Consider the following 26,485-nt stretch of genomic DNA (forward strand, 5'->3'; position numbering starts at 1 on the left):
GACTGCAAGGAGGGTCCTAATCCAAGAAAGAGGTCTGGGGTGGATGGGAAATTGCAAGTTGGGCCCACTTTTGGGTGTGTGGGGTGTGATGCTTTTGCTTTGTTGAGAAGGCATGATTCAAAATAATCCCAAAATGCAGATATAAGGAAAGGAATCCCAGAGCCAATTCAGAGAACCACAGAATGCTGGCTCTGAATTTTTCATTATGGATCCTAGTTCCCCCATCGGGGATCTAATCGGTGCCCCTGCATTGGTGTCTTAACCACTGGACTGCCAGGGAAGTCCCTTGCAAGGAGTCCTAAAAAACAAACATATAGTCAAGTGGTTTCTAAAACAGGCAAATCACAAGAATCTAATTACCCGGAGGGTGCTTTCTTAAACTAATAGGTAAGTAATAAACAAAGGGCACACCACAAAGTGTAAGTCTTTCCACTATTCCAGGCCCTACTCCCATTTCCCCAAGATAACCTCCGTCAACACTTTCCTATGTGTGTGTTAGCTGCTCAGTCGTGTCCAACTCTGGGACCCCATGGACTGTAGCCCGCCAGGCTCCTCTGTCCATGGGGATTCTCCAGGCAAGAATACTGGAACAGGTTGCCATGTCCTGCTCCAGGGGATCTTCCCAACCCAGGGATTGAACCCAGGTCTCCCGCATCGCAGGCAGATTCTTTACCTTCTGAGCCACCGGGGCAGCTCACACTTTCCTGTGTATCCTTCTTACTCTATTCTGTATCTTATTTTTCAAATGTAGCCAAATGTCTGGGAGTTTTATAGTTAGGATTCTTTGGTTTTACATAACAGAAACCCTTCTGGTCAGTTAACAGCATAAAGAAGTTTTATAGGAAGGATAAAGATTAAAGGGAAGATTGAAGAGCTTGAAGATTTAAGGGAATTTTCTGCTAATACAGTAGTTAGTACCCTGTGCTTCCATTGCAGGGGCCAAGGGGTTTGATCCCTAGTCAGGGAACTAAAATATCTCAAACCAAACAGCATGGAGAAAAATAAATAAAAATTAAAATTCTCACTTTAACCAGAAAAAAATAAAGTATTTGGGGGTCAAATTCCAAAAACAAAAGAACTTGAAGACTTGAGAAAGACAGGAATAAGAAAACTCCAGGAGGCCTTAGGAGATAGAAATCCTTAGAAGTCTTGCCCTGGACTAATTCTGTTTCTTCCATCATCACTCTGTTGAAGATTCAAAATCTGGAGAAGAGAAGGTTAGGGTCTTATGGGCAGGTGGGAGTTGAAAAGATGTTCCAGAGACCCCTTCAACGGATGTATTGGGAGGTCAAGTGTGTTTGGATTTGACGCCCCACCCTCCAAAGACTGTACACGATAAAGGAGAGCTCACTCAGCCCACAAGAGAAAAGGGGATGGAGGTCAGTAGGCCAAAAAAGAAAAAATACCACTGAGATTTCAGGACATAAAGACCTACCTCTCTGCATATATCAATAATTGCATAGTCTTCCATAAATTGTTCTAACCATTCCCTAATGATGGACAACTGAAATGGTCAAGAAAAAAAGAAAACAGGCCTATGAGGTCTGGCTATAAAGAATCGATTCTAAAGGCTGTATATGGCTATGCCCCATTCTCATTCAGGAACCTGTTTCAAGTAAAAAATCTATCTTGCCCAGAGCTCAGGGCATATACTCAATTTACTATAAACATGCAGTCAGTAAACATTTTAGGCTTGAGAAGTAGGCCATCTCTTTTTCACTGGATCAGTCTGGTGGAATGATGGCTTTGGGTCTGAGAATAAGTGTTCTGCTAGCACCATCTGCTGGCCCTGGAAAGCCTCTCCTGACTCCTGGCCTCCAAGTCTCAGCTAGAGGTGTTATATATTACTAACACCTCTGAAAGAACCTTTAGGACCACAGAACCTATCTTTTATGTGTAGAGGGGAACTCACAAAACATTTACTTTGTTTCTTGTTTACTATGTAATAGATGTTTCATAGTTTTCTGGCCTTTCTGTTTCTGCCTTTCCACAAAGTAAGACATATGGTGAGGTGCTGAAAGAGCAAGTAAAAATGAGCCTCACACCACAGTCTGTGATTCTGAAGACCATGTTGTCCTTTGACATTTATTCATCAGGTACTGAGCTCTGTGCATGGCACTTTATGGTTGAACTATTAATAGTTACATAGCACTTACCAAAATGATGTTTTGAGCTTAGATGGTTAATAAGTCCCTGCAGGTGTCCATTGTTTTGAGAGGTGCTGTAGAAGATTCAGAGAAGTATGTGACAAGTTCTCAGCCTTCAGAGAACCCAATCTACTCAGGGAAACAATAAGGCAAACAAGACAGGATAATATCTGTGGATATGCCTGCAAGTGTGTGCCTGCATGCCTGTTAAGTCACTTCAGTCCTGTCCAGCTCTGTACAACCCTATGGACTTCAGCCCCCAGGTGCCTGTCCATAAGGATTCTCCAGGCAAGAATACTGGAATGGGTTGCCATGCCTTCCTTCAGGGGATCTTCCCAGCCCAGGGATCAAACCCGTGTCTCTTATGTCTCCTACACTGGCAGGCCGGTTCTTTACCACTAGTGCTACCTGGGAAGCCCCCATACCTGTAAGTGCTAACTGTCAAATAATGACATTGCTTTAGACCTTAAGATAAATATATATACATATATTTAAAAGATAAATATATATACTATGCTAGACATGTGGCAGAGAAGGAAATGGCAACCCACTCCAGTGTTCTTGCCTTGAGAATCCCAGGGATGGGGGAGCCTGGTGGGCTGCCGTGCAGACATGTGGCAGTGCCTGGAGCATTTTTTTTTTCTTTTTTGTCACAAATATATATATATATATATTATTTGAAATATATATATATATATATATATATATACATATTTGAAAGATAAATATATGTACTATGCTAGACATGTGGCAACGCCTGGAGCATTTTTTTTTTTTTTGTCACAACTGAGGATGCTAAACATCCTATAATGCACAGGACAGCTGTCCCTGTCCTGTCAAAGAATTTCCTGGCCCCAAATGCCAGTAGTGCTGAGACTGAAAAACCTGTGCTTACGACCCTTGGATCAGTGATGAGCAAAGCAGGCATGATCTGTTCTCCTAGTATCATGAGGAAAAGATGTTAAAAATATAATAGCTTCCTGATAGAATTCAAGACAGAGACTACTCAAGAACCTTGCTTGTCAAAGTGTAGTTTTCAGGCCTGAAGCACCCGTATCACTTTGAAGCATGTTTAAAATGTAGAGTCTTGATTCCCGCCCCTTCCTGAATAAAAAACATGCATTTTAACATCCTCGGATAACTCCTATGCACATTAATGTCTGAGACACGCTGCTCGTAAGGTTTCCAGAAAAGACAAGACGTGAGTCTTCATTGTTTTATGAAGACCAGGAAAGAAGGAAGCATATTCCAGGCGGTAAAAGCTGTATGAGGGAAGGTCCTGAGATAGTAAGTTGGAATTTCTAGTTTTCAGTTCAGCACCAGTAGCAATTAAACACAGTGTTAAAGTTCGCTTAGCGCCAGACTTTGTGCTGAGTTTTAGATGGAGTAGTTTCATGTAACTCGCCTGAGGCTAGTAATAAGGCAAGATCCATTATGTCTATCTATGGGTAAAAGAAACTCAGGGACAGGGACACAGGGGTCAAAGAATTTGCTCAGAGATCCACTGATGGAGCCAGGCCGACGTAATCACAGCGGCGTTTTTCCACCATCCTAAACGGTTCTTATTCATCTTTACCCACACGAGAGCGCCAAAGCTCTCCGCACCCAGCTCTTCCCACCCAGCCACGCAGACGCGTAGCGCAACGAACGGAAACCGGAGGCCCAGCGCCCACACTCCACGGGAAGTCAGTGCATTGTGGGAAGCGTCTCGTTGTTTATTTACATCCCGGCCTCCAGCACTAAGCGAGTTCACCTGGAATGGAAAGGACTGGCTTCTGAAGATGACACGGCTCCGAAAAGCTTCCAAGAAGTGCGAAGGAAGCTTTGTGTAACTTTTGGCGGGAATCAAGGCTAGCAAAACCTCAGCGGTTTACTACTGCTAAAACGGCCCGGGCCGTCCCGCCCGCCCCGCCTTGAGCTAGAGGAGACGTCTCTATGATCAAGTAAACATAGAGATGCCTCTCTCTTCACTACGGGGTGGAACTGCGCATGAGTAGTAGCTGCCGCGTTGGAAAGATGGCGGAGGAAGAGTAAGTGTTTGGGGAGTTGTATTTCTGGCGTGGCTTCTTGAGCATCCGGTGCCATCCACAGTGTTTATTTCTCGCTGGCGGAAAATAGGGGTATTTGTGGACTGAAAGAAGAGACTAGGAAAGGCTCCAGATTACAGAGGGAGGAGTGAGGCGCCGTAGGGGTTGGTGTGGGTGGGCGGAGGGGGCCGCCGCGGAGCTCGGGTCATCTCAAGAGGGCAGCGGGCTGAGAGCAGGCTGGGTTCTCCCAGCTGTGCTTAAGTGTTACCTCTGTAGCTGGGTCTGCACGCGACCCAACTCCACGGGGCGGAATCTCATAGCTGATAGTGTCTTTAAAGCCGTGTTAGTAGAAGCTCCGTTGACGTACATGAGGACCAGTGGCTGTAGGGTTCGTGACTTATTAAGGCTTTGCTGCTGCTGCTGCTGCTAAGTTACTTCAGTCGTGTCCGACTCTGTGTGATCCCATAGACGGCAGCCCACCAGGCTCCCCCGTCCCTGGGATTCTCCAGGCAAGAACACTGGAGTGGGTTGCCACTTCCTTCTCCAGTGTGTGAAAGTGAAAAGTCAAAGTAAAGTCACTCAGTCGTGGCCGACTCTTAGCGACCCCATGGACTGCAGCCTACCAGGCTCCTCCATCCATGGGATTTTCCAGGCAAGAGTACTGGAGTGGGGTGCCATTGCCTTCTCCGTATTAAGGCTTTGGGTCCTAGGAAATGTGAGGGGTCCATTTTGAGGGCTAGCGTTAGAAACCACAGATTTCGGAAGGGCCATAGCCCTTACAAATATGAAGATAGTGTTCCCCTAGGCCCGGGATATCTTTTGGAAATCCGGTGCATATTTTGTTTCTTAAGTACTATCGCTGGTCTCCATTTTCTGTATCAGACCAAGAAGAAAGATCCCTTTGGTTCCAGAGAATCTCCTGAAAAAGAGGAAGGCTTATCAGGCCCTCAAAGCCACCCAGGCAAAACAGGCGCTTTTGCAAAGGAAGGAGGTAATGGTGGGGAATCAGGTGGAGGGAATTAGAGTTTGAGTTGTATCCAGCACGTGTTGAAGTAGACTTGGTACCGATGGCCCCTTCCCCCGTCCGTTGGGTTATGCAAGGTATAATGTACCAATTTTGTACAATTTTTGCTATTTGCTACATGATTTTGGAGAAATACATTTTGGAGGCAGTTTATGATGCCTAACACAGTGTTAGGGTCCCTAAACACTTGATGGTAAACATTGACAGCATGTAAATTGCTTTTTTTTGTTTATCAGGGACTTTTCCCAATAGTTCCCAAGTTTTCTCCACTTCTTTCTTGTCGATCTTTTTTCATTATATAAGAATAGAGGGGGCGTCCGTAGCATTCCAGTGGCTAAGAATCCTCCCTTCTATTGCAGGGGGCACGGGTTCAATCCCTGGTCAGGGAACTAAGATCCTGCATGCTGAGATGTAGCCAGAAAATAAGTTAAAGTAAATTTAAAAAAATAAAAACCGAGGATGTTTGTTTGTGCCCCTTTCCAGAGCATAGGGGAAATAAGCTCTATGAATAGTGACTAGTGAATTACCGTTGTGAAAGAAAAAGATGACTATAGAGGCAAAAAAATGGTGATGATGGTCTACCTTCTCTGTAGCAGAGGAAAGGAAAACAAGTCAAGTTTAAGCGACTAGAATGGTTTGTACATGATTCCTGGCGGCAACTTCGGGACAGAGTGCGACTCAGACGGCTAGAAGTGAAACCTCATGCCTTGGAAGTGCCAGACAAACATTCCTTGGCCTTTGTTGTACGCATTGAAAGGTAGGGAACTTGGTGGATTCCATGAGGCTGGGGAAATTATTGGTTCAGCTTTAGAGCCTTTTTAGGGAGATGAGATTTAAGCCCTTAAGGCAAGTTGTGCTAGGAATTCTGAGCTAAGCAAAACAGATTTTGTCTTCAAAATTAGGGAGACTGGAGGACTTCCCCTGAGGTCCAGTGGTTAAGACTTCACCTTCCAATGCAGGGGGTGTGGGTTTGATCAGTGGAACTAAGATTCCACCTCCCTTGTACCCAAAAAACAAAAACATACAACAGAAGCAATATTGTAACAAATTCAATAAAGACTTCTACTAAAGTTATCCAGGTTAAAAAAAAAAAAACAGATTTGGGAGATTGGGACTTGCCTTGTGGTCCAGTGGTTAAGACTCTGCTTCCATCGCAGGAGGGTAGGTTTGATCCCTGGTGGGGGAACCAAGAATCCCACATGCCACACGGCGCAGCCAAAAAACACATAAATATATTGGGGAGACTGCCATTAAGCAGACAGACATGAAAATACACTAACTGCTGTGAAGGCAAAGGGCTGGATGTTCGGACACAGGGGCCACAGTGTGATCTGTGGTGGTTTAGGACACTCTCCCCGTACAAGTCCAGGGGCATTTCTGTTCCTGTGGCACCTCAGGCAGTGCCCACATAGCATGGTGGATGGCCTGTTTGCCCAGCTGTTGCCCACTCAGTTGAACTCTGTAAGTCACACTCTGTGTCCTGCCCTCTGGGTGCCCATTAGTGGCACACACTTCATGGTGCTTGCTGGGCAGAGCCTGACTTTGCTGTTCATTTCAGGATTAATGGGGTGAGTTCAGTGGTGCAAAGGACCATTGCCAGACTTCGCCTGAATAAGATTTTCAGTGGTGTCTTTGTGAAAGTGACCCCTAAAACCATAAAGACGCTTCGTATCGTGGAGCCTTATGTGACCTGGGGGTGAGTATGGTTTTTTGTGTGAATTCACATTATACTGGAGAACGTTGGGACGCACAGGGTACTGTTCTCCAGCACTTAGGTTGCTGGTCAGGGGAATGTTGTGCCGCGGCCACAGCCATCAGGGGTCAAGTGCTGGCCTTAAGAATCTTGGAACATGGAGCAGGTAGAGCGGGGGTTCCTGGTACAGCTCATAACTGTTTGAACAGGGCTATGGTAGGGCTTGGTCAGCTGTAGGTTAAGGCCGAGTAAGATAAGAGATTAATTCTTGGAATCTTGAAGCAGAGCTAGGGTAGTATTCCTTCAAACATCAAAACCCCCAAAAAGACTTGGATTTCATTTCAGACTTTTTCAAACTCTTGAATAGGGGTCACATAAGGCCAAAGTCCTAGATTATAAACCAAGACTTTTATTTTTGCTGGGAAATAAACATCTTTACCTGGCGAGCGTTTGTATCTGTAAATTTCTAATTACATAGTCGGGGCTGCGTGGGTTTTATTCACCTCCTTTGGGTGTATGCTTCCCAAGTGTCCCAGCCGCAGTGTGTTGGGGACAGTCCTGGGGAAGGGGTTGGGAGACTCCTTAGCCAGGCTACAGGGCTGCGCTGCCAGCATACTGCAGCCTGCCAGGGGCGGGGTGGCGCTGTGATCGAGCTTCCTTCTGCCTCTCGTAGATTTCCAAATCTGAAGTCTGTTCGGGAACTCATCTTGAAACGTGGACAAGCGAAGGTCAAGAACAAAGTCATCCCTCTGACAGACAACACAGTTATTGAGGAGCACCTGGGTGAGTGAGCGTCTGAGGAGTCAGCAGAAAGGGTCCCCAGAATTTGCCAGAGTGCTGCGCTCTGGCATATCAGAGCCTCGCAGTATGTTTCTGGGCAAGTGCTAAATACAGGAATCTGAATCTTATGTTTCTTAGGGAAGTTTGATGTCATTTGCTTGGAAGACCTCATTCATGAAATTGCCTTCCCGGGGAAGAATTTCCAGGCAATCTCAAGGTTCCTGCGCCCTTTCCAACTCTCAGTGGCCCGTCACGCTACAAAGAACAGAGTGGGCTTCCTCAAGGAAGTGGGCTCGCCGGGCTATCGAGGTGAACGCATCAATCAGCTCATCCGGCAGCTGAACTGAACCCAGGTAGGTGGGGCTGAAACTGCCCCTTGGTGGGCTCTCGGGCCAGGTGTTGCCCCCTAAAAGATCACCTTGCATTTACAAGTGTATGAGAATAACTTCGGGTGGGAGGTGGCTGGTGCTCACAAATTAAATGGATGGAGATATTGAAACAGTGAATGCCTGGTTAGGACATGGGGCTGTGAGAGGTACAGGATAGAAAACACTTGAATGACCACAAAGCCTTCTGTGTTGCTGTGTTCGTTTAGCTGGAGATGGAGAGAATAAAAACTGATTTCAAAAAGGATATGAAGGTGTAAACCATCACCTCTGTTGAAGGCATCTTAATCCTTCAAAACTGACTTTTATTGTTGTGGTTAACGCTTAGGTTAGGGTTACAGTACATTCGTATTAACGAAGTGGTTTTTTCTTCCTCAGCGTACCTGAAAACAGTGCACTGGAAGCATGTGTTTTTGTTTTATGGAATTGTTGCTCAGTATCTTCAAGGAAGATTGTTTTCTGCTAGAATATATCTTCAGAAACTGGAGGAAAGGGTCAGGGGAAACATGGTGATGTTCACAGCAGGCACTTCCACCTCAGTTCCAAGGAAAAGTTCCTGTGTGTTTTCTGTGATGACCACCGTCCACCTCTGAAACCAGCAAAGGACTGATGCCATGAAGGAGAAGTCCTCTTTTATCACGTCTATCCTGGGCTTTACTGTTGGTGAATGGACACTTACCTATGAATACAAGACAGCAGTGGACCAAGCCCAGGAGCATGTTGAACCTGGGGTTTCCTGGGGCCTTGTTTTTGGAAGAACTTGAAGTTAGAATTAAATTAAATTAGAACTTGAAATTAAAATGTAAAAGCACATAAAAACAGTACCTGGTTGTCTGTCCCGTGAGTTCATGTTCTAACTTCAGCGACAGCTTGGCAAGCTCTCAGGCTGGCTCTAGGTATATCCAGTGCCGCCTTATCATTGCAGCTGGCTTAGTGCTTTTCTCTAGCTCAGGATTTTAACCTACTCTTGGATCTGTGAGAGGGGCCCTTTGCCAGAAAAACATACACTCCAGTTTTTTCTTTGAAGTTTAGGGTATTTGTAGGTCCTTCTCAGGGATCCAGGTGCCTTATGTGAAGAAGTCCTGCACTATCAGGATTGGTCACACAGGCTCTGATCTTGCAGCCACCTCTGGTTCTGTGCCCTGTGGGAAGACCAAAGCTTACCAAGGGGTTCTTTCCCCTTTCAAGCCAGGTGGATGTTCCCTACAATATGGTAGAATGCTGAGCCCCTGTGCCATGAATCAGTCAATCTAAAAAGAAGTGGAAAACTTTATTCAAGTGAAATTTAAGAATCATAACTCAGAGCATCTCAGAAAGCTCTAAGAACTGTTTTGCCTATTAGAAGTGAAGACACAGTTACATAAGCTTTAAAGGCTTGTCTTAGGAGAATATTGCTCTTTATGGTTGAGTGGAAATTTCTGCCAATGAGGAAAGTTTGGTCAGTGCATAATGCAGCTAGACAGACAATGCACAGTGGCAGGAGAGAGAAGGCCAAAGGGAAGATTTCTTGTTTTGGAGATTTCCTTAGTCCAGTGGCTAAAACTCCGTGCTTTCAATGCAGGGGGCCAGGGTTCAATCCCTAGTCAGGGAACTAGATCCCAAATGTCTTCAGTTTGCTTGCATGCTGCAAAGATGGACGATCGCATGTAGAAGACCTGGCTCAGCCAAATAAAACACTTAAAAGTCTTGCCATAAGGTAGGTACTTCACAGTTTCCCCCTGTCAATCTTTAATCTTTTGACAGTGTTAGGTGACCAAGTGTTTGGTCCCTCAAAGCACGGGTGGCTGCTTGCCTGCTTCAGTGCCATCGGGCCCCTTGATGCCAAGTCCTCATAGCCCGGTTCTCTCTTTGGAGGGTTATGCTAGCAAGAGTGTTCGTCAGGGACTGACAGCCAATTCTAGATTGTCCAATAAGGGACTTGAGCTAAATTTCCTTGCATGTACATTGTGTATGTCCATTATTTTATAGAAAACTATAGATGTGGCCTAGTTTCAAGTCAAACATCTGAACTTCAGAGCAGGAATTTGCCTCTTCATGGGTCTTAAGATGAGGGAACAAATAACCATGGTCACATGGTCCTATCACTGGAAAACAGAAACCAGTGTGACTGTGCTGAAGGCAGACATAATGGCAGGGACTATTTCCCGGGCTGCCTGTAAGTATCCTTGAGCCCGGGGGAAACTTCATTGTGCATCCCCCTAACCATCCTGGGGAGAGCTAAGGTCATAAACTTGTACCAAAATTACTGGGTCCTAGTAGGAACTACCAGCCACTAATGTAAAGGATTATATATTGCAGAAAGAATCCACCTGCCAATGCAGGAGACGGAGTCAATCCCTGGTCTGGGAAGATCCCACATGCCATGGGGCAACTAAGCCTATGTGCCACAACCATTAGGGCTTCCTTGGTGGCTCAGCAGTAAAGAATCCCTGCCAATGCATCCCCCCGGAGAAGAAAATGGCAACCCACTCCAGTATTCTTGCCTGAAAAATCCCCTGGACAGAGGAGCCTGGCGCGCTACAGTCCACGTGGTCGCAGAGTTGGACACAACCTAGTGACTACACAACAACAACATGGCAGAAGAGGCGTTGTTAACCGGCTGGTTAAGGGTCTCCGACACTGGCAGTGTGACAGCGTGCACAGTGCTGGACTGTCTTAAGATAATTGGTTTTTGAAACTTGCACGTGTTTAAGCCCAAGAAATACACTTGGTTCCTAAGCAAAACCAAGAGCAATTGTCAAAATAGTATACAAGTCTGGTCCAGAATCTTGGGTCATCTGTCTTAGTTCGGATGTCTTATCATGGTCTGGTAGTGCTGGTCTTAGTTAAAGTCAGGTGTCAAAAACAGGAGTTTCAGTTCATTCAGGAAAGGTCTTCTAACATGGCTTTAAGGAATCCTTTATCCCCATGTCTTTTCCAGTATGAATAGTGTCCTGGTTGCACGTGATGGTGAATCCAATCTCATCCAAGGTTGGATTACTGTTGTAAAGCAACTATACCCCAAATAAACACGCACACAAACACAAAAAAACCCCAAAGTTAGATTACTGTGATAGACTTCAAAAACTGTCCTTTTAATAACTAAACTTAAAAGGAGCTATCTGAGTCTTAGTAAATACTTCAATTAACAAAACTAGAATGTTCACTGAAACAATCTTTTTTTAAAATTACCCTCATTTCTACCATATAAGTGGTTAACTGACCATATAGTTGGCTATACATGACAAAAACTTTAAAAGTCAAGGTTAAAGACTGATTACATTGCAATTGAAAAGCAACTTGATTACTGACTGCTGTGACATACACTAAATCTATGATATCACCAGGTCATACCAGAATTTTAGGAGTTCCTTATAATTTCTAGCATATATCTATTAAAAATGTTTACCCATATGACAACCTAAGAAGTTTTATCACCACTTGTTTAACAATGCTTCTTATTTAACATACCAAATAAGTCTAATCAGTTTAATATTCCTCTTTCTGAGATGGGGAGAAAAGTATTTTGAGGTGCTCCAGGGACAATTTAGACAAACCTCAAAGTTAGCTAGAGAGGTCAAACAAACTTCACTTAGAATTTGATCCTTGGAAAAAAAAAAAAAAAAGAATTTGATCCTTGGAAAGGCTGTCAAAAGTATCAAAAAGTTTTAAAACACTTGGTCAAACAGAATCACAGGTCACTGTGAAACAATTCCCACTCACTTAACCAAAGTGACAATGAAAGATCTCAAGGGCAAGTTCAGGTCACTCAAACACAAACTCATAATCTAGTAACAAAAGCAGTTCAATATTTTAAGAAAAATTTGTCCTCTTAGAAGGCCAAATTCAGGTTTTGTACCACTTTAAAACTTTTTCTTAATTAAGTTCAGTCTTAGCCAGTCTTGACCTTGCACAAAACTCTCACAGTGTCGTTTTCCACAAACCTCCACAACTTTCTCTACCTATAAAGAAACAACCAGCTCTAGGATACCACCTTTTTTTTCCCTTTAACAAAATGCATTTTCATTCCTTATACTTTTCTTTGTTGAAAACACACATCCTACCTTCCTTGCATCCTGAAATGTCTCCCTTATAATTCTTAACCTTAAAACCTTAAATCTCGGGATTTCCCTGGTTGTCCAGTGGTTAAGACTCTGAGCTTCCACTGCAGGGGGCACAGGTTTGATTATTAGTCAAAGAACTAAGATCCACCTGACATGCATAGTATGGCCACCAAAAAAAAAAAAAAAAATCTCTAGTGAAAACCAAGAAGCAAGTAATTGTAAACTGCTGTGAAATTGGCATTTCCTGATTGACAAACTGTGTTAATTTTCCTCTCTTAAAAACTTAGACCTCCCCAACAGTTAATGTTCTGGGATTTCATCCTATTTGAAATGACCTGGATAGCAAATGAATTCTCGTAATTTAACTTGGTTTAACTTCTAGTTACCAAGATCTGGAGATATTATTACTATTATTATTATTTTTGCCCCACCACACAGTTTGCTGGAACTTAGTGAAAGCACCAAGTCCTAACCACTGGACCATCCGGAAATTCCCTGGTTTGAGTTCTTTTAGGTGGCTCAGTTTCTCTCAATGACACCATCATGAGTGCTTGAAGCACTAGGCAATCAGCCTCTGTCATGCCCCCAGATAAGCAGTACTTACTTAATGATCATGGTGGGTTTTCCTTATGGGATTGCTACAGGTCATGAAAACTGATCTTCAACACTTCCGGGAGATCTGTCATCTAAGAGTATCTTGTAATTCGAAGGAGCAAAATGTCCCTTTATTCTTTGGAGATGAAAAATTCGGCCTCTGATTTCACTAGTAAAATTTTGTTCAGACCATATATCAACTCGTTTTTTTTTTTTTAATTTAAGCCAAATTTGACAAAACCCAGGCACACATTTCCCTGGTCCTCTTGCCCAGACCCCCTAGGTGCCTAGGAAATGCACCAGTGCCCCAAAGACAGCAAGTCTTAAAACCAGCTGAAATAAAAATTTTAGGATCAACACCCAAACAATGAGATCTGAGTATCAGGAGAACTTACCAAGAACTGAGGAGTGTTGAGAAGCTGGTGGGGCTCAACGGGCCCATGCCAGGACCAAGCGCTGGTTCTGAGTAGACCCCAGGTAGCCTCTGGCAGGAATCTCTTGACAGCCTGTCGACTATACCAAGCATATATTAATGAAATGAAAAATAAATCTAATAGAGAAACTTAAGCTTTTATTTGAGCCAAATTTGAGAATTATAACCCAGGAAGAACATCTCAGAAAGCTCTGAGAACTATTATGCCCATAAGAAGTCAAGTTATATAAGTTTTTTGAGACATAGGGCTGTACATTAAATGACATATTGTTGACAACTTACATAATCCAGATCTGAGCACCAAATGACCTCTTATCAAGAAGGAATATTACCTTTAAGGAGTTGTTTTAGGAGAATGTTGCTCTTTACTGTTGAGTGGCAGTTTTGACTGATGGGGAAGGTTTTCAACCGGTAGGGAAGGTTTCAATTGATGCAAAATGCAGATACACAATGCACAGTAGAGGGAGAGAGAAGGTGAAAGGGCAGAGATTTTTTTTGTTAAAATTTTTCTTCTCTTGCCATAAAATATGAATTTTATTTCACAGTTAATTGGCTCAAGAGTTAACCTGCCAGAAATAAATGTTAATCTTATACTATAAAGCACTGTGAAGTCAGATTTATTTAAAATAATGTATCAAAGTCATGAGAAAAGAGCAGTTGTGAGTGTGGAAGCCCAGGGTTTATATCCCAGATCTTATACTAAATATGGGAATGTTCCTACTCTTGCCTATAAAATGGAACTAATATAGTCTTGCCCGTCTGCCTCTCATAGTTGAGTAGTATTATAAAGGAGGTTTTAAAAATTATGCTCCTCTTTTAAAAGCTCCTTTTAAAATGATCCTTTTAAAAATTATATCCACCATAATATACACCATTCCTTGAACAAATTGTGGGACTATCCTTATTTCTGAGAAAAGTTAGTCCTTTTAATGAATGTGTGCTAATATAGGTTCATGAGTCATGAACCAGATATGTTCTAGGTGTAGGTAGAACAAAAAAACCTAGTTTCAGGAAGCAAGAGTAGGTATAGTGAGCCAAGTAGCTGATTTAAACAGACTGACATTAAAAGGTAGTTAGAGCTTTTCCTCAGCTCTAGACCCTTGAGCCCCTTTGCCTGACCCACCTGGTTCTCAGAGCTTAGGGTTCTAGGGGTTGTTGTTGACTGGCTCTTTTTATGCTTTGAGATTTCATTCATTGTCATTCGAGGGCCAAGTTTTCTCATCAGACCTTTTTTTTTTACACTGCCTATCTGGAGAATGGTTATCTGAAATCAAAATGCCACTTGGATCCCAAATTCACTTCCACAACGACCATGTATAAACTAAACCAGGAGATAAACACTGACATCTAAACTCCTAAGAAATCATTCCCTGTGGGCCAGAACCATTTAGTGTTTCCTAAGTAGCATTAAAAAATGAAAACATATCTATGCACTACAAGTAGTAAAGTTATGAGATTTGTTTCAATTTATATAAGGACTGAAACAGAGTCTAAAAAGATAATTTTTTAAACTGAGGCTCCCAGTCCAAAGATACAAATGCAAAACCACTGCAGTGATGCTCCCAGGAGGCTTAAGTCCAGCTGATAGGTAGGGGTGAAAGCACAAAGGAAGAAGAGCAGAGTGGTCAGTACCCAAGGTCTGAGTCTATGTGGGACACGGTCATTTCCTCCAGATCTCAGAAAAACACACAACTTTAAATTGGAGAATTATGTTTTATTTGGTGAATGTTCTGAGCAATCAAGCCTGGGAAGCAGCCTCTCAGACAGGTCCGAGAGACTGCTCCAAAGAGGAAAGGAAGAAGCCAGAATATTCAGGAGTTTTGCAATAAAAATCAGGTAGTCAGAACATCAAAAGGTTACCGTTAAAGAAAATCCAAACATCTCAATTTACAAATTTAATACTTTTCTATGTATGGGAAGATGCAAGAGTTTGGGCTTACTGAAACCATTCCTTTGATGTGCACCTTAGCTATCCAGGACCAGCATCCTGTTCTTTCCCATCCTGAGTTCCCTCAGGGTGCACCCAGGTGGGGCCTGGCAGCAGACAGCCCACCTGTCTCTCCTGAGTTCCCTCAGGGGCTCACCATCAGGGGCAGTTATAGAAACTGATGGTTTGATGGCCACAGCCCCTTTTGTTTGTTGATATGGCAGGCAACATTTTTCGTCTACAGTGCTTCCCCTTAGTAATAAAATTCGACCAACATTTGGGAGACATTTCACGACCAACATGGTCCCATGGTGCTAGGAAGGCTCATTCCTAGATCAGGCCAAGATTCTGTTGATAAGCTACTCAATGTGTTGAAAAGTTTTCTTGGAGCAGGCCCTGTTGACAATCTAAAATTCTCTGGATCCCTTGTCTTACTAGTCTATCATGATCGAGGAAAGGTTTTTCATTGTTGCTTCTTCCCGTATCTAGAATCACACTATTACGATCATTGATCTATTTCCTCAAGATGTTTAGCCATCATTAATTTTGTTAGAGACCTGGTTACACATTGAGTAATGCAAGGGGCAGTCTTATAAACTAGCTGGGATAAGTAATAGAGCTATTAACATTAATAAGATCATAGTACAACAGAGAGAGACACAAACCATAAACAATCTGAAAACAAAGAACAAATTAAAACAATGATTAGTATGAAAGTGAACATGTTAGTCACTCAGTCATGTCTGACTTATTGTGACCCATGAAATGTTGTCCACCAGCCTCCTTTGTCCATGGAACTGTCCAGGCAAGAATACTGGAATGGGTAGCCATTTCTTTCTCCAGGGGATCTCCCTGACCCAGAGATTGAACCCAGGTCTCCTGTGTTGCAAGCAGATCCTTTACCATCTGAGCCACCAGGGAAGCCTATAACTACTTGTAATTTGGTTTTAATAAGCCATCAAGTCCACAGGAGACCTAGCTGGATAAGCCAAATTCTGAGAGCATTAGGTAGAGAAAAAGATAAATGTTTCATCTTTATAAAGGTATACTTAATCAACATCAGAGGAAAGGTTTTTCTGGAAAATAAAGATTTAAAGCCCGTATTTTGCAGAAAAAGTCATAAAATTATAAATAATATTTATTTACCAGTTCATTCAGTCCTACGTAATTAATTTCTGATGATCTGGATGAAGTACTCAGGTTTTCCATTAGAGTTTTATAATTTCTTACCCAGTTCAGTGGTATGATCTAAAAGTTATCAGAACTTACATTTGTCAAAATTCCTTTTTATGAATTTTTTAAAAGATTTTCATTTTATAGAAGCGTAAAACTATGACTGTCAACAAATGATAACTTAAATGGCATGGTTAAAGATCTGATTGCAATGCAACTGGCAAGAAACTTGGATATTTCTGTGACATATAACATTTTAAGATAATAGCTAGAATTATAATGACTAATAACATTATACCAAAGCATATCAGAATTTTAGAAAATTCATATAAAACTTGGAATATAACATTTATCCATATAATATAACCTTGGGTTCATCTCCAATCATTTGACAACATTTTTTAAGTAATGGAACATATCAAATAAGCCTAATTAGCCTAGTAGGCTAATTAAGATGCCTTACGGTTCATTTGAAACATCCCAGACTTAACCAGAGGAAAATGAACCTTTAAAGTTTGATATTTGGGAAATTTGTCAAAAATATTAACAATTGGTCAAATAGGATCCCAGGCTTCCCTGGTGGCTCAGATAGTAAAGAATCTGCCTGTCAATGCAGGAGACCCAGGTTCAATCCCTTGATTAGGAATCCCCTGGAGAAGAGAATGTCTACCCCGCCAGTATTCTGGCCTGGAGAATCCCATGGACAGAGGAGCCCCGAGGGCTACAGTCCACGGGGTCACAAAGAAGCAGACACGACTGAGCAACTAACCGTTTCAAATAGGATCATAGGTCACTGTAAAATAATACTCGCTTAACCAAAGTGACAAAATTTTTTTTTAAAAAGCAACAAAAAATGGAACACTTAAAAAAACTTCACACAATCGGTTACCAAAAGCAGTATATCAAGAAAACTTCATTCTCTTAACAGACAAAATCAAATCCAAGCTTGCACCAGCCTACTTTTAATAACATTATACATTTACCTAATTTATCTAATCTGAGCCTGCCCATGTACAAAACTTTTTCATGGCTGCTTTTTTTTTCTGACAAATCTTCTACAACTTTTTGTATTTGTATTAATTTGTCCATTTTTTTAATCCAAAGATAACCAGCTGTAGAGAATCATTCTTTCCCCTTAATAAAATGTATTTCCATTCCTCATACCTTCTTTTGCTGAAAACACACATCCTACTTCCCTTGCATACTGAAATAGTTCCCTTATTATCTTTAGTAGTTCTAATTACATACTACAACTTTAACCATTATAAATCTTAATCTCAGGATTTCCCTGGTGGGCCGGTGGCTAAGACTGCACTCACCAGAGTTCGATCCCTGGTCAGGGAATAGATCCCACATGCCCCAATGAAGACCTGGGGCATCCAAATACATAATAAATAAATATGTTTTTTAAAAAACCCTTAATCACTAGCAAAAACCAACAAGCAGCAAGTAATTATAAATTGTCACATTAGCCTTCCCTGATTGGAATATTCCAAAACCTTTAGAAACATATACCATGACTTCTTTCCTCAATGTGGTACAAGATGTGTTTCTAATAAACCCTTAGTTTTCTTCTCCTAAGAAAAGTGGTAGACCTGTTTAGCAATTAATGTATCAGCATTTTCTTATTTGAAATAATGTGGAAGTTCAGTACATTCTCCTCAGTTAACTTAGCAAAACTCAAGTTACCAAAACTCTGGAGAAACTTTTAGATAGACATAGCCAAGATATAATCACTTCTAAAAGAGTTCACCTGAAACTCTCATCATAGTTACCTTTATTTTGCAACTTATAAAAAATACTGCCATACCAAGTAAATGTGTTGTTGACAAACCATAACAGAAACATGAATCTATTGACCTTTAGTAAACCTAGGTACAATAAAGTAAGACATGTCTATATTGATTAAGCCAGCAAGCTTAAGCTACTTTTAATATCAGATTTTATACTATATATAAAATAGATAACCAAAAAGGACCTATTGTATAGCACAGAGAACTATACTCAATATTTTCTTTTCCCTTATCGGAAAAGAGTCTGAGAAAGCAAAAATATATATATCTATTTGTATGTGTATATATATGTATATAAACTGAACCACTGTGCTGCACTAACACCTGAAACTAACACTTCATAAGTAATGATATGTCAATAAAACATTTTTTAGTGAGACATTAATATTGAATATTTCTTAGATCATGTAAACCTGAAATTCATTCTGGCCAGTTTTTTTCAAATTTAGAAATATTTAGTTTATAACATCTTACTTTTTAAGTCAATTACATAGAGCTCTTTTTAAAATTTAATTTTAATATTTCCTAGAGGTAGAGACATCTCATAATAATGTCTCTTACTAATGTACACATGGACACATAAACAAACTAGAGGTCTCACAGCTTCACTTTAAAACTTAGTTATGAATCAGTTATTACAATATAAGCTTACTAGTTCATAAATAAGTTGGGAGTAAATTAAATTTGCTTGCTAAGATGACAAAGGCTTTATTATTTGTGGAAAAGACTTTTAAGATTTGCATTTGATCTTGATAAACCCTTAAGAAGGCTATGAATTAGATTTTGGTGGAGGGTGCCTTTGCAACTGTTTAAGTTTAAAAAAGGCCACCTTTTCCTTTTTTCCTCCTTGGTTTCAGGTTCTCTCTGAGTCAATTAGGCTCAGTTTCAGAGTTTCAAGTTCTTGTGGGGTTTTTTTTTTTTTTCTCTTGTGGGTTGTATTTACATTTCTGATTTATCAAGACTTGTGAGCAAAAACTTTTAAATTTCCAAGAACTGACTAGTCACCTAAATAATATTAAAAGATTGATTTGAAAAGATTTCTAAATTTCAGAGTCCTGTGTTCTAGAAGTTTAGGGTTTAATTTATCATGCCTTCAAAAACTTTTCTGGTGGCTCAGAGAATCTGCCTGCAAACACAGAGACATGGGTTCCATCCCTGGATGGGGAAGAGCCCCTGGAGAAGGAAATGGCAATCCACTGCCTGGTAAATCCCATGGACAGAAGAGCCTAGCAGGCTACAGCCCATGGGGTTGCAGAGTTGGACTTAACTTAGCAACTAAAATAACAAAATCTTGCAAAAGACATTCAAGAAAGGCTTTCTTTTTGAGTGCATAGTTTAGGCCCAGAGCAAAATCTCTTATTAGCTCCTGAATATGATTTCTCAGGTTCTTTCTTTATATGGCATGGGCTCTGATAATCCTCAGATTCCCTTTAGCATGTTTAACATTTCCTGAGGGGTAGATATATATGCCCCTTTTTATAATATCAAGCAAGGGAAGCATTCCCCAGCAAAACATGTCTATTCCACAATATAGTTAAGCAAAAGAGATGTAACTATCAAATATAAAGCCTATGTAAATAAAACAGCTTTTATTAACTTTCATCTCAATTCTATCAACCTTTATACCTTTAACTTTAGTTTTCATTAGGACCCAATCAACAAGTTTTGGTCTTACAAGAATTCTAGAACTCTTCATTTCCCCCGACTATTTTACCTACTTTGTATTTTTATACTGGGGCTCTGGAGTCCCCAGTCAAGCCAAGGGATTCAGGCCCTTTTGTCAATCTTTTAACTTAATTAATTAGCCTGTCACCCCAAATAATTGTTGGTCAGGCAGCTCAGTGTATTTTTTTTCAGCCGTTTAAATATATGTTTTAACTGGGGTAAATAGAGTGGATTTGTTTGGTACCCTTTAAAGTTGAAGACCACTAGTGAGTCCCTTTGGCCCATCCAACCTTAGGTAGTGTTTTATCAAACCTTTGATTTAATCCTGTTAACATCTGTTTTATTTATCCCACTTTCAAGTAACCATCTAAAGATTTCTTTATCCATTTGGGACCAGTCACCTTAAAATCTCCACCTTTTTGGGGGGTAGTCTGTAGACTTTCCCTTCAGTTTTTTGTTTTCCTGTTAGTCAACCTAATTAATTATTCCAATGTTTTTATTATCATCTATAAGACCCACTGAGGGAAGAAGAGGCCACAAGAAGGCTTCCCAAACCTTGTTTGTTTTAAACTAAGGGAGTTCTTAGGTTAACCATCCTATTTTTTCCCACTTTCCTTTCTCCTCACAGATACCAATAAAACAGTGTTTATAATGAAAGCTCTCTAAAATTTCACCAATTTAGAGTTTCTCCAATTTAAAGGGTCCATCATCTGGCCATTAATGAGAGGTATCTTAATAGTGACTCAAACCAGTAAGATGCAAAAGGCATTCCCTACAAGAGTGTGTGAAGATGCCACCTAAACAAGACCCAGAAAGTGTATTCCCCAAAAATTGTCTAGGAAAGGAAAGGCCTTTGTGGTACCAGCTGCCACCACAAAAGTTAAGATGACAAAAAGCCTTAGAGGAAAACATAGGAGGTATACTCTTTGACATACATCACAGCAAGATCCTCTTTGACTCACCTCCTAGAGTAGTGAAAATAAAAACAAAAGTAAAGAAACACAACTTAAAGAAAAAGTTTCTGCACAGCAAAGGAAACAATAAAGAAGACTGAAAGACAACCCTCAGAATGGGAGAAAATAATTGCAAAAAAAAAAACAACTGACAAAGGGTCAGTTTCCAAAATATACAAGCAGCTCATGCAGCTCAATACCAGAAAAACAAACAAAAAAATGGGCGCAAGACCTAAATAGACATTTCTCCAAAGGACACATAAAGATGGCCAACAAACACATGAAAAGATGCTCAACATTGCTCATTATTAGAGAAATGCAAATCAAAGCTACAATGAGGTTATCACCCCACACCGGTAAGAATGGCCATCATTAAAAAATCCACAAACAGCAAATGCTGGCGAGGATGTAGAGAAAAGGGAACCCTCTTGTACTGTTGTTGGGAATGAAAACTGACATAGTCACTATGGAGAACAGTATGAAGATTTCTTAAAAAAACTAGAAATAGAACTACCATTTGACCCAACAACTCCACTACTGGGCATATACCCTGAGAAAACCATAATTGAGACACCTATACCCCAATATTTCATGGTAGCACTTTTTACAATAGCTAGGACATGGAAGCAACTGAAAGTCCATCGACACATGAATGGATACAGAAATTGTGGTACATATATACAATGGAATATTAGTCAGCTATAAAAAAGAACACATTCAAGTCAGTCCTAATGAGGTGGGTGAACCTAGATCATACTATACAGAGTGAAGTAAGTCAGAAGGAGAAAAACAAATACTGTGTATTAACACATGCATACAGACTCTAGAAAGATGGTACTGAAAACCTATTTACAGGGCAGCAATGGAGCAGCAGACAGAGAGAGCAGACCCGTGGACACAGTAAAGGAGAGGGTGGGATGAATTGAAAGAACAGCATGGAAACATATACAGTACCGTATGGAAAACAGATACCGAGTGGGAATCTCGTGTGACACAGGGAGATCAACCCAGCGCTCTGTGACAGCCTAGATGGGTGGGAGAAGGGAGGCAGGCTCCGGAGGGAGGGGACATACGTATACCCGTGGCTGATTCACGTTGATGTATGGCAGAAACCAACACAATATTGTAAAGCAGCTACTCCCCAATTAAAAAATACATATATATGGCAAAGAGCCCATCAGAGTTGGTAGTCAGACAAAAGACTGCTCAGAATCCCAGTCTATATGACTGGTCTGCCAAGTGTACACCATATGTGCACCTTCTGGATGGCAAAGACCAAGTTCTCAAAACACAAAAGGCCTAACACAAAAGGCCTGAAAAAGATGAGGTAGAATATTTACATCTCAAAGACAGAGAGAAATGCAAGTTCCCCCTACAAGGGCTTTTGTTTAAGGTCAGAATTCAGATTTTTTTAATCAAGCTGGCTTTTTCTAACTTAACTGCATGGTCAATAGAAGAGCCCCAACTTAAGTCATTTTCAGGGTGGGATTTCCTTTAATTGCCAGTTAAGTAGGTACTGGCAAGTATGAACTCTGTACATCCACAAATCTGGCTGGAGTGTTAGTCTGAGGTGGGTTTTCTGATGTCCCTCATTTTTGTTTGAGAGAATCTATTTCCCCCCTTTTTTTTTTTTTTCTATTTCCCATTTTAAAGGTGAATTTCTCGGGGATAAGATTTACTTTTAAATCTTTTATCCCAAAGAATTCTTTTTAAGGTATGCAATTTGAGGAAGGCCTCAGGTCAGCCTCTTACTGAAACATTCAGCCCAGACTCCTCCTTATCTTTTCTACGGGGCAAATCCCAGTGTCTTTCAACCAGGCTTCCTCTGTATCTTTCAGCTGGAGCGTACTTTCTTCCAGTGTGTTTCAACAGAGCTCCTCTAGTATCTTTCAACTAGGGAGGTCACTCCCCAATATCTTTCAATTGCGGAGCCAGGTACCTGTTAGACATTGCCAATCAAAGCTCGGGATAATCCATCAAAAATCAGGAGATCCGAGAACAAGGAGAGACTCACCCAAATTCGTCTGAACTCTAGGAGGAGGTGGATGGGCACAAGAAGACTCTGCTAGTACCAAGGCTCCATTTCCCCGTAGAGTTCAGGCGAAGGAAAGAAGTCTTCTCTGGGTTCTCTCAGTGGTCATCAAAACTGTGGACTGGAAGAAAAAAAAAAAAAAGCAAAACCTAAAAGTGGAAAATAGTTTTATTTGGCAGACTGAGAACTCAAACCCAGGAGGCAGCCTCACATAGCTCTGAGCGACTGCTGTGTAGGATATACAAGAGTTTTGCAACAAAACCGGGTAGTCAAACCATCAAAAGATTACCGTTAAAGCAAACCAGACGGCTCACGTTAAAGAGTTTAGCTTTTCTCATGCATAGGAAGTCTTAAGAGTCCGGCCTCACTAAAATCATTCCTTTGCTATGAACCTTAGCTATCCAAGGCCAGTATCTTATTCTTTCCTATCCGCAGGCACCTCGAGGTGCACGGTTGGGAGTGTCTGCAGTGGCTGAGGGCTCAATAGTAGTCAGGCCAATTTCCTTCATTCTGGGGATTGTCCCTTGGGGCTGCAGTACTGGCGGATGGGTGGCTGCAGCGTCCTTTGTCGACAGGGCAGTAAAACTTTTCATTCACTGCTGCAAAGGACCTCGAGCCTCAGAAACGGCCGAGCCAGGGTCCTCCAGGCGGCTCCTCTGCCCACCGTCCCCGGTTTGGAACTGTGGCGCTGGGTGCTCCACGGAGCGCGCGGCCTCCCAGGGCTTAGGTCTCCGCGGGAGTCGGGACGCTGTGGGTTCGTCAAGGGTCGCCGCGACCTGGCGCCTCTCCAGGCCGGGGAGCTCCTGGCCCTCCTGGACCAGCTGCAGGAGCTGCGCAAGTGTCACCGAGGCCGGCGTTGACTCCGCGGGCGAGGGAGCTGGGCCGGACTCGCTCCGACAGCCAGGAGGCTCCATGGCGGGCGCGGAGCCTGGGCGCTTCCGGGTTGGGTGGGCGCAACCACCGCCGGAGGAAGTGAAGGGGGGCTCAGACCGTACCAAGTGGCCCAGAGAGCGGGGGGCAAGCTCCGCGCCGAAACGCTTTACTCACACATAGAGCCCTTAGCTCGACCCAGAGCCCCTGACAAAGAATTAAGCCGGGAAGGCTTGCACAGAACGGAATTGTATGCGCACACGCCGATACAAGCAAAAAGACCCTAGTTTGCACAGATGCCCGGGCCATGGCAACTCACCTGCTTTCACGCACAGGCTGAGATTACTGCGTAGACACGTGGCGCGTGGTGGGGTGCAGGGATAACTTCCATCCCGGGCCCAGCAGTGCCAGACAGAAAATGACGGAGGCGATGTCTCCGCTGGCCTCAGGAGAACTGGGAACAAGCGACGCCCCGGCAGGGCCTCGCGACTCTCCCCCGACGTCCTGCGGTGGAGACTGTTCCTGGCGTTCAGAGTGGAGGAGTGAAGATGAAGGCAGGCTAGGAGGGCTACATTCCCTTCAGCTGCTTGGGAAGTCAATGCCAATAAAACCCAGGTTTCTGTGTTTATCGAAAGCTAGCCTGATCTGGCGTACACCGCCTTAATCAAGCGAGCAAAGCTTAATTACTACTAATTGGACAAGCTAGCTTCATCTGTCTCCTGAAGTGATGGAAGCACACTACAGGTTTAGAAACACCATCTCTGTAGCGTTCCTGCCAAGAACGTTCGCTCTGAATCTAAACTGGAGGAAATGAATAGACACAGTAGGAAACATTCTAAAAAATGACTGACCTGGACGCTTTATAGATGTTGAGGTCATAAAACACAAAGACAGAAAGAAAAAGGCAAGACTGAAGGTCTATGTCAGACTAAAGGGGATGTGAAAAATGCAAAGTGTGCATCCTGGATTGGAGGAAGATAAGAGAGAAATCAGTTACACAGGACATTTTATCTTTGGGAAATTTTGAATATGTGCTATATATTAGATGACAATGTTATATCCGTGTTTAATTAAGTGTGGTAATTGTGCTTTCCTTATGTGGGGAATAGGAGATACATGCTGAGGTACTTATGGGTGAATGTCATGATAAGAGAGAAAAGGTTTATGTGGCAAAACTGCTAAGAATTGGTGAATCTAAACAGTTTGAAATTTGTCAAAAAGTTGGAAAGGGTGAGCTATAGAAACCAGTCTGGAGGAAACTGACCACACTAGTGTCGTATAATAAAGAATTTGGCCTTTGTCCCTAGTTCCTCACAAGGAGTCTAAATTCTGGAAATTTCCCAAGTATTACAAGTGATATTCATGGTGGTCCCTGATTGTTTATGCCAAGAAAGTGACTCGTTTAGGGGTTTCAGGACTGGGAATGGCCAGTCATATGATTAGAGAGTTGGGGCTTTGAGCCATGGGGGGTCCAGGAAGTGGGACTGAGTTCAGCCTCCAGCCAATGATTTAATCAGCAGTGCCTGTGGAATGAACCCTCTATAATAACCCTGGACACGAAGCTCAGTGGAGCTTCCGGATTGGTGAACTCATCAGTGTGTCGGGAGGGTGGCATGCCCTGGCTCCACGAGGTGACACAGAAGCCCTGAATGCAGGCCATTCTCAGACCTTGCCCTAGGTGCCTCTTCATCTGACTGGTCCTTCTGATTCCCTGTGGCTCAGAAGGTAAAAATTCCACCAAAATGCAGGAAACCTGGGTTCGATCTCTGGTCTGGGAAGATCCCCTGGAGCCAGAAATTGCAACCCACTCCAGTATTCTTGCCTGGAGAATTCCAAGGACAGAGGAGCCTGGCAGGCTACTGGCCGGCTACTGTCCCTGGGGTCAAAAAGAGTTGGACACAAGAGTGACTAATACACACACTTTCACTGGTTGATATCCTCTCTAACAAAAGGTGGCTCAACTGGTAAAGAACCCACTTGCAAATGCAGGAGATACAAGAGATGTGGGTTTGATCCCTGGGTTGGGAAGATCCCCTGGAGAAGGACATGGTAACCCACTCCAGTATTCTTGCCTGGAGAATCCCATGGAACAGAGGAGCCTGGCGGGCTACAGTCCATGCGGTAGCAAAGAGTCAGACACGACTGAGAAGGTGTGTGTGCACATGCACACACACACTCACACATACTAACAAAACCATAATTTTAAAATAGAACTTTCCTGAATTCTGTGAGTTGTCTAGCGAATTATTGAACTCGAGGGGTTGCGGCATCTCACAAATTTGTACCCAGTGAGTCAAAAGGGCCTGTGGCCCAGGACTCTGAATTTGCAGTTGGCATCTGAACTAAGCACAATCTTGTTGGGGACTGCGCTCTTGAACTTGTGGGATCTGTGCTAACTACAGGCACTGAGCCCTAGACTACACAGTACTCCAGTTAGGGTTTTTAACCGAACACTGGATGAAGGGAGAACTCACCTTCTCTCTGTGGCCTGTGTCAGTTTCAGTCCTCAGGGTGACCTTCTGATGGCCTTGGGGAACACTTGCAGGGGAAAGGAGATCTGGGAGTTACCAGTGCCTGATGAGGAAAGTGAGTGAGCAATGTGGACTCCTTGATGGAACCTTGAAGGAGTCCCTCACCTTTTACAGATAGAGTTCATTGTTGTTGTTTAATCACTAAGTCATGTCCAGCTCTTTGTTACCCTATGGACTGTAGCCTGCCAGCCTCCTCTGTCCATGGAATTCTCTAGCCAAGAATACTGGAGTGGGTTGCCATTTCCTTCTCCAGGTGATCTTCCTGCCAGGGATTGAACCTGCATCTCCAAGAGAGGGCTTATATGGCTTATTAAATACTCAGCCCTCTAGGGAATTCCCTGGCCGTTCAGTGATTGTAACTCTGAGCTTTAACTGACAATTGGGAACCTAAGATCCAGCAAGCCATAGCCAAAA

At 42.5% G+C, this 26,485-nt stretch overlaps 2 protein-coding genes and 1 long non-coding RNA gene across 4 annotated transcripts; 1 reads left to right on the forward strand and 2 right to left on the reverse strand.

The window, feature by feature from the left end:
* Window positions 1-3,840: 3,840 nt before the first annotated feature.
* RPL7L1 (ribosomal protein L7 like 1) lies at window positions 3,841-8,892 on the forward strand. The gene is made up of 7 exons (XM_043449399.1): window positions 3,841-4,177; window positions 5,057-5,165; window positions 5,792-5,955; window positions 6,757-6,894; window positions 7,565-7,674; window positions 7,810-8,024; window positions 8,436-8,892. Exons 1-6 carry the CDS (start codon window positions 4,137-4,139, stop codon window positions 8,016-8,018), a joined length of 771 nt encoding a protein of 256 aa, XP_043305334.1. The 5' UTR covers window positions 3,841-4,136; the 3' UTR covers window positions 8,019-8,024; window positions 8,436-8,892.
* Window positions 8,893-10,518: 1,626 nt separating this feature from the next.
* Window positions 10,519-24,346, reverse strand: LOC122429159. 2 transcript variants are annotated; one of them, XR_006265943.1, is made up of 4 exons: window positions 23,860-24,346; window positions 22,653-22,791; window positions 13,090-13,207; window positions 10,519-11,050 (listed from the first exon to the last, which is right to left on the reverse strand). It is a non-coding gene; the product is annotated as an uncharacterized LOC122429159 (long non-coding RNA). The 2 variants fall into 2 exon arrangements; XR_006265942.1 differs by lacking the exon at window positions 22,653-22,791 and having other exon boundaries at window positions 23,860-24,336.
* C28H6orf226 (chromosome 28 C6orf226 homolog) lies at window positions 22,821-23,801 on the reverse strand. The gene has a single exon (XM_043449405.1). It carries the CDS (start codon window positions 23,582-23,584, stop codon window positions 23,264-23,266), a length of 321 nt encoding a protein of 106 aa, XP_043305340.1. The 5' UTR covers window positions 23,585-23,801; the 3' UTR covers window positions 22,821-23,263.
* Window positions 24,347-26,485: the final 2,139 nt, after the last annotated feature.

The sequence above is a fragment of the Cervus canadensis genome, chromosome 28, assembly GCF_019320065.1.
Source record: "Cervus canadensis isolate Bull #8, Minnesota chromosome 28, ASM1932006v1, whole genome shotgun sequence".
Taxonomy (NCBI): domain Eukaryota; kingdom Metazoa; phylum Chordata; class Mammalia; order Artiodactyla; family Cervidae; genus Cervus; species Cervus canadensis.

Excerpts from the sequence above, each read along its gene's own strand:
- RPL7L1 (XM_043449399.1), top strand. The coding sequence starts at position 4,137 with ATGAGTAGTAGCTGCCGCGTTGGAAAGATGGCGGAGGAAGA. Across the intron at positions 5,956-6,756 it reads TTTGTTGTACGCATTGAAAG|GATTAATGGGGTGAGTTCAG; the intron begins GTAGGGAACTTG and ends TGTTCATTTCAG. Across the intron at positions 6,895-7,564 it reads GAGCCTTATGTGACCTGGGG|ATTTCCAAATCTGAAGTCTG; the intron begins GTGAGTATGGTT and ends TGCCTCTCGTAG.
- C28H6orf226 (XM_043449405.1), bottom strand. The coding sequence starts at position 23,584 with ATGGAGCCTCCTGGCTGTCGGAGCGAGTCCGGCCCAGCTCCCTCGCCC.